The 8,352-nt window shown below is 40.2% G+C and overlaps 1 protein-coding gene across 1 annotated transcript in view; it reads left to right on the top strand.

Moving 5' to 3' along the window:
- The first annotated feature begins 3,820 nt into the window (after nt 1–3,820).
- LOC107103183 (FH1/FH2 domain-containing protein 3-like) overlaps nt 3,821–8,352 on the top strand; it is a 59,691-nt gene continuing 55,159 nt past the window's right edge. Inside the window, exon 1 of the mRNA XM_015402741.1 lies at nt 3,821–3,899. Within this exon, the coding sequence (XP_015258227.1) occupies nt 3,821–3,899 (79 nt within the window). The remainder of the gene's footprint in view (nt 3,900–8,352) is intronic.

The raw sequence follows: 8,352 nt of genomic DNA on the forward strand, positions 1-8,352 counted from the left end.
TATATATATATATATATATATATATATATATATATATATATAAAACAGAAAACATAATATCTGCCTGCATCAAAAATCTCACATATTGACATGAAACAATCTGCTTCTGATTAAAGTTATACTTATTGTACTTATTGTTTAATGATAAATGTGTCACTTTTTTCATACCTTTAGTTGTTGACTACCGTTTGAGTTTGAGATATTTGAGTAATATCACTAATGAACCCTTTTCTACCATTCACCGCTACAATATAGGTACCAAAGTGTGTATGATTCATGATATCATATTGGGTCAATATTCATATTAGCTAATACCCAAAGCTGCAATAACATGTATTGTATCGGGAAGTAAAAGCACCGGGACATCCCTGTAATTCATTAATAAAAAGAATAAAAATAAGCTGAGACTTTTTTGTCACCTTGTGAAATGGCAGAACTCAGTCTTTCTTAAAAAGCAGTACTTTCTTTCAAGACCGACAATGATTGTTTTCTACTTTCGGGCTACTTTAGATCGCCAATGAAATGTAAAATGATAGCAAATTTAGGTAATGATGTTGTGGTATAATTACATCATAAGGAGGCCCCGAGCTGATCTGACCACCTAAGCAGATATGGTACCTAGACCGGCTCTACTCTGAGCCTCTCAAGAATGACAGAGCTATTCACCCTATCTCAAAGGAAGTGCTCTGCCACGATGCAGAGAAAGCTAATTTCAGCCGCTTGTATCCGGGATCTTGTTCTTTTGGTCATATTTCAGATTTCATGACCATAGGTAAGGTTGGAAAGTAGACTGACCGGTAAATCTAAAAATTTGCCTTTTATGATCAGCTCTCTCTTCACCATGACAGACCGTTCAGCATCCACATGATAGCAGCAGCCACACGATCCGTATATCAATCTCCCACCCCAAGGTACTTGAACTCCACATGGAGGCCAGAACTCTTACCCAACCTAAAGGGACCAGCCACCTTTTTCTAGTCGAACCATGGTCTTGGACTTTGAGGAGCCGATTCTCATCCATGCTACTTCATACTCAGCTACAAACATCCACAGTGCATGCTTTAGATCTTGGCAGAAGATAACCAGCAGAACCACATCATCTGTAAAAAGCAGGAATGAGATCTGCCAGTCCTTGTACCAGATCCCCCTAGCCCTCAGTTGCATCTAGAAATCCTGTCCAGACAAGTTATGAACAGGACCAAAGACAGAGAGCAATGTGCATCGGCAACAGGTGCAACTTAATGCCGGCAATGGGAACAAGACTCCTGCTTCACTTGTACATAGACTGGATGGCCCCTAGTAAAGGGCCCTCTACTACTTACTCCTGAAGTGTTTGCACTGCAGATCTTACATCCACAACTGGGATCGACTGCATCGACAATGGTGGCAGAGAACATGGCCCTCTCAGACCCCATGTCTCCAGCTTCCATGGAATCTTGGATTGAGCATGTCCCTGACTAAGTGCACCACCAAGTTCCCAGCAGACCCTCAGTACTTACTTGGGCCTGCCAAGTCGGTCGGGCTTCCTCTTCTTCCAGTGTCCAACTCACCAACAGGGGGTCATCAATGGACAGCTCCTCCCCTCTCTTCACCTGAGTGTCCAAGACATGCTGCCAACGGTTAAATGATACTACAAAAAAGTTGATCATTAACCTCAGGCCTAGGGTTTCCTGGTGCCAAGTGCACCACTTGACATCCTCATGCTCGAACATGATGTTGATTATGCACAATCCGTAACTTGCACAGAAGTCGAAAAAGGAAACACTACTCAGGAGCTGGGGGTCAGTTCATTCTGATCATGCCCCTTCAGCTATCACTGTTTTTTCCCCACATGGGTTTTAAAGTCCCCCACCAAAATTATGAAATCCCCAGGATGGGCAGTATCCAGCATCCCCCCTGGGAAACTAAGAAGGCCTGGTACTCCGTACTACCTTTTGATCCATAGGCTCAAACAACAGTCTGAGACCTCCCCCCTGTCATAAGGCAAAGGGATGCACCCCTCTCATCCACCAGGGTAAACCAACACAAGACGGTTGAGCTGGGGGGAGACAAGCAGACCCAACCCCGCCCACCACCTCTCCCTGCGGGCCACTCAAGAGTAGAATAGATTCCAGCCTCTTTCAAGAAGCTTGGTTCCAGAGCCCAGGCAATGTGTGAAGGCATGTCTGACTATTTCTTGCCATTACTGCTCTTCCTCTGGCACAAGCTCAGGCTCTTTCCCCGCCAGCGAGGTGACATTCCACATTCCCATAGCTGACTTAAGGATCCACTGATAGGGTCGCCTCTGCCTCTGGCTTTGCGCCACTCCTTCGGCCTTGACCAGGGCTTCTTGCCATATTGCCATCAGATTGGGCCACCTCGATGATACTATACAATAGCTTTTATGGGAACTTGTTTTTTCTGAGTGATGTGTAGTTGGAGATAGTTTTCGAGACATATGTATGTTATGTGTGTAAGACAACACCTTCCACTTGGGAGTAATTTGACCAGAGTATACTCTGATATATCCTCTACATTATTTGCAGCAAATTGCAAATGTCTCATTCCTGTTTTATTCACTATCATTCTTTTTGGCTACGTTCACACTGCAGGCCTTGATGCTCAATTCCGATTTTTTTGTGAAATCAGTTTTTTTTACGTTGCCGTTCACATTTCCAAATAAATGCGATTTGTATGTGATCTTCTGTGTGAACTGCATTCATAGAACGCAAGTCCCGCATGCGCAGTAGAGGACACGATGACGTCACAGGGCAGCGTGCTCCATGTTTAAGGAAATAAATATGGATGGTAGTGCCGGCGTGTATCTGGCGATCTTTTCCAACCATAAAAGCTCATTCTTTTCAATATGTTTAAACACAAATACTGCTTGCCGCATCATCATCTGCCATGGTTATTGTTTTTCTTGCCGACCTGGCCGTTCACACACAGGTCACATTTGAAAAGATCAGATTCATATCGGATTCAGGACCACATAGCCAAGTGACCTGGGTCGGATTGGAAAAAATAGGATCTGTGTTGTTCAGACTGCTATGAAAAGATCAGATCCAGGTCGCATATGGGCAAAAAAATTGGATTTGGGTCACTTCAGGCTGCAGTGTGAACGTAGCCTTTGTCACTGTTCAATAAAAGAAAAAACTGAGGAGTGCACAGCTAGTATAACAGACTGAAGCTGAAGCACTTACACTGTTTTGAACTTCACTATACCTTTTATTTTTCTCCAGATCTGTTTACTGTGCTGCTAATTTGATGTCTTGCTTAGGGGAATCTGTTTGTTGAGAGGGCTTTATAAAAATAAAGGGGGCCAAACACAAAGGAACATTGCACCTATCTGTTAAAATAATTTAAAAGAAATTCCTTACAGCTCGCAGAAATGTACCTTTAGTTTGTATTTGTTGCATGACAAGATGTAAAGGTTTGCAGGGTTTGATGCAAATGCATAGTATTACTAAATTTACGTTTGCAAGACACTGTATTTGAGATATCTTGGTTCTTGTTCAAATGTGGTAAAACAAGGCAAGTCCAATTTAAAAACAATTGGCTGCTTCGGTGGAAAATGTGTATAATAGGACTAAAAGAACTCCATGTCTCCCTAACAATGTGAAAATGTTAAAGGAACTGGGTGAAGGCTGAAATAGATCCCATTTGTGCAAAAACCAGGTGTTTAAACATCTCTTTTCTATTAAGGGAAGTCAGTCACCGTGGTGGCCGGTATGGAAATAAGGTGGTGTACTGTGACACATGGGTTTGCTTCCTATTCATAGAGTTCAATCTGAAATAGATGTGGTCTCGACTCAGCTGTGTTTATTGGATGGAGTTTGCAATGGTGCAGTTCCCCACGTGTCAGGTTCTCAAAAAAAAGGGGGAGCGGAGGAAAGTCAGGGGTATAGAGGGCAAGAAAAGTGAGAGAAAATTAGAGTAGGTTATGGTGTTTTGTTTCTTCAAACACTTTTCAAATCATAAAAAAACAATGTAATAGTAGGAGACAAAAGGAACATTTTCTTTTTCATTTTCAGCACCATAAAACTCAAAAGAACTTGGCAGAGTGAACCTGTGCTTTTATGGATGAGTGTATAAAAATCTTAACATTAAACTGAAGTATACCATACGTGCTCACATGTGATAGCTAAGACTATATGCCAAGAGTTAAAGTCTTACTCTTAAGGCATCTGGCTCTGCATTTGCAGTATTTGAACATTTTACTGTAGTAAGGAAAGCTGTTTAGCTCAAACATCTGCCAAGCAACACATGTGGTGCGGCCTGGATTCATCTCTTTACAAAGAGATCAGTCAGTCACAAGAATAATGCTGCAGACAAAAAAACAAAACTATAGATTTATGAAACGTTACCACAACAGCAACCACCTCAAGCAGTCCCATTTCAGTCGTTGATCACCTAGTTTATATCTGTGTCAGGCTTTTGTCTGGCCTGCTGAATGGATTTCTACTTTTTCTTCTGTTCTCCGCTCCACTACGTATCTGTGTCAGCACTGGCAAGTGTGAGGGAAACCCTGCTGCGGGGGTGAAAGAGTGTCTGCGAAGAAAAGGAGGAAAGAATAGGAGGGTATGCAATGGGTGTTTTGAGGGTCACCCCCACCTGGTAGCTTAGGAATGACTCATTAGATAGGCAGGCACTAATAAAAGATTTGTCTTTCGTCACATCGGCCTTGCTGTCATATCTCTCTCCTTGCCTGAATTCTGCAGATTCCATCGTCACTTTCTTGTGCTGCCTCTCCTGCCCTGGTTCAGATTTTTATCTTATTGATAACTTGCACATTCACCTGAAGGGTTTAGTGTTTTACAAAGCTCTATATGAAAGGTGAATGTTCAGCATATTGCAGAGGTATCCACACACCTTTAACTTTATGAACGCATGTCATTCTACAACCAAACCATGTTTTGTAAAGCATTTGTGTACTTGACTGCCACAAATTAAAGCATGTGGACCGGGATGAAAAAAAATACACAAATTGTTAGATTTTTCCAAAAAAAAAAAAAAAAATCAAAAAAGTTTGCCATGCAGAAGTACTCAGCCCCTGTTGCTGTTTTATCTCTGAATAAATTCCAGTGACGTTTCCCCTAGCAGTTGACAATCAGTAACACACCAAATTGATTTGACTCCAAACTAAGATATATCTCACTGCTACCTTTCAGTGAAGATCTATTTATAAGACTAATATATAAACTTTTACTCCGTGAAAGCACAGTGAGTGATGCTGAGCTCAGTGGGGAGGGGTTAGTATATATTAAAGCACAGTCTGGTGTCACATGCCTCCACCGAGATCGAATGGCATCGCTCTGTAATTCGATCTCCCCTCTGCTCCCAGTGGGCTGTAGATGCTGTGCACTCCACAGCAGCGTGAAGAGAAGGTCTGGGTACTGCATCTGGAAAGGAAGTCAAATCAAAACGAATTACCGTGGTTTATTTGCACACCCCTGACACTGTCATTAACATCCTTGAAGGAACACGTGTCCTTACTCCAGAGACAATTTATTTTGGAGTCTGCAGAGTCGTTGGTTAAAAGACTTTTTATAGCATATTAAGAGCAGCACAGTTTGACTCCAACATTGTTAGGTCTATTTTCCATTTGTAGGTTAAGTGCGCATTTGTTAGTTTTAATTTCTCTTTCTTTCCATAACTTTGACTCCCCGTGGGTCCTCTGCCGCCTTCCTGTAAGGCTTGCTGCCAGTGACACTGGCTTCTTCAGTCTGTGTGGCCTGACTGTGTTTTCCTTAATCTAAACCATTATGCCCAGATGTCTTCTATCACAACTTTGAGAGTATTTTGAATGAACTTCAGGCAACAGGAACAAATTAATTAATGCCTTTTCTTTCCTCTATGCAGTATACTTCCTTGTGTTTGGGCTCCTTTCTCTGATAAATGTGAAAGCTTTTCCCAATTCAGTGTTTATCCAATGGTCACACATCAAACAGGCTTAAAAAAGTGCTATTATCTGCTTTTATTGAACCATCATTCACCTTACCTTACAGCTTTGGGGAAAACCTCAAGCCGCAAAATAGCATGTTGCCATTCAATGCATCTGCTGGGAGGTCCTCCACCTTAATTTCTCGTGTTCTTTTCTTTGTAAACTTGGGAGACTTTGCTTACAGAGCAAGAAAGAACCAAAGGGAACAAAACAATATGATGTTATTGTTGTTACTTTGTATTTCGTGACTGGATGTTGTAAACTGGAGCGTTTCTTGTGAAAATACAGGGGGATGAAAATGAAAGATGTGTCCTTTTATCCTTACACATGCAAAGCAGAGATGCTGCAAACATAGGACTTTGCTCTCACAGATGGCTACAGTTTGGCTGATCGCTGGCAAGGTGCCCGTTGGCATTTTTGACCAGTGGAAATAAAAAAAGTTGCTGGCTCTGTGGATTTGGGCTAAATCTAACCATGGGCAGGTCTCTGGCTTATGGCCGATTTACCATCTTCAACTAAGCCACACATTTAGTTTCACTGCAACGTCCATACTTAAAGTAAAATAATCCTTTTATATAGCAGCATCTTCTCTCTGTGGAAATCATGTCTTTTGGTTTATCACACTGAATCACTAGGGTACATATATAAACATAGTTTTTTTTATATTCATTAAATTAGATCTTTAGTATATAACTTCAAATCCTCTGTAATCTACATTTTACTTAATTTTTTGATTGAACAAGCATTGTTTAACAAGCATTGTAAATCCTCCCTTCCTGTTTACCTGGTGTATAAACACACAACATCACTGGATGATAAATCTTTTTTTTTATTTTATTTTAGGCTTATAAAAAAATATGGACTCAAAAGAATCTTAATTTTTTTTCAGTTTTAGCTTCTCCCGTATTAAATGATTTTACTGTGCTTTACAATAGAAATTGTACACAAACATTACAGTACTGTGAAAAAGATCCCTTTAAAATTTTCAGGTTGACACATCTTCCAGAGAAAGTAAACACGGTTTAATTTACACCAGTCTACGTGAGGCTTTCCTCCCCACTGGGGTCCTTGTGGGTTTTCTCGCTGTGCTTTGGATTTGGTTTATGTGTTCCGCCTGCTGCGCGATGCATGAGCAGTGGTAGTCATCCTGTTCGTTTTATAGCACTCCCTGGAAATGAAGGCATGTGAACAGATGAGTAACTAAACATTTTAAAGAGTTTGCAAGATGGAAAATGAGCAAGGGAATAACTTAAAGTCAAACCATTTTTCAGAATTTGTTAGCTGACAAACAATGAAATTCAACCTGATTAGAAGTTTTGATTGGCATAAGAAGGTAAAAACAATAACCCATAAAAACCCATAAAAAACTGAAAATAGAGATCTGAGATATGTTGAGATGGATACAAATTATTACATTTTCCTTTGAGCATCATAGGGTACATTTAGCTTTTATTTTTTTAGCTTATATTCTTTGGAGAAGCTTAAACATTATCAAGGCTTTGAGGTGTCTGAGGACAACCTACCACAGCAGCTTTTATAGTAATACTATCTCTATGTATGATAGAAATTTCATGATTATGTTAATGACTGATTCTATATTTGTTCATTGTTCCCTTGCACCAACTGTGTCCCCTGGATACCGACATGCTAACTGCAAGTCTATTAACCAATAGTTCTGTCGTCAGCAAATAAAAATTTTATTTACAATTGCAGAGTTGCACAATATATAATTGTGTAGCCTAATGAAATTGACAATTGATTTAAAGTAACAACCAATATAAATATGTAGCCTAATTTATACTGGAATTTAAAATGGACAATTGCCACAATTGACAACAAATGTAGTCACTACAAATGTGAAAAACTAGGTTTAGATAATAATCTACTGAAGACTCCCATGTCCATTCTGGAGCACTCAAACAAAGGCAGGAACTAAATTTGTTTGTGCCTTACTGAAGATCAGAAATAGGAGAAAACTGGTGAAAATTCCCTTTTTAACAGATAGAAACATCCAGCAGAACCACGCTCATTGTTAGCGGCCTTCTGCCAATGTTGTCGAGGGGTTCAAGGGGAGACAAGCAGATATACAAAAGAAACAAGGAAGCTCTGCTCCATAAATTCTTTCTATGTTAAAAGGGGTAAGAGTAAACTAGCTCCACAAGTGGCTCTGTCTAGGTGAGAAACAGTTAAAACAGATGAGCTCTGAGCCAGTTTTCATGTAAAAAGTATGAAGAGAGAATATAAGAAAAACTGGAGAATAGAGATATAATAAAGCAGAATGATAAACAGTGTACTCTATGTCCTCCAGCAGTCTAAGCCTATCACAGCCTACTACTACAGAGATAGTTCAGAATAACCTGAGCCTCTCTTTTTAATTTTCATCAGTACTCTGGCTGCAGAATTTTAGATCAGCCAGGGGTTTTTACTAC

This window comes from Cyprinodon variegatus, unplaced genomic scaffold (assembly GCF_000732505.1).
Source record: "Cyprinodon variegatus isolate N-32 unplaced genomic scaffold, C_variegatus-1.0 Scaffold1389, whole genome shotgun sequence".
Taxonomy (NCBI): Eukaryota; Metazoa; Chordata; class Actinopteri; order Cyprinodontiformes; family Cyprinodontidae; genus Cyprinodon; species Cyprinodon variegatus.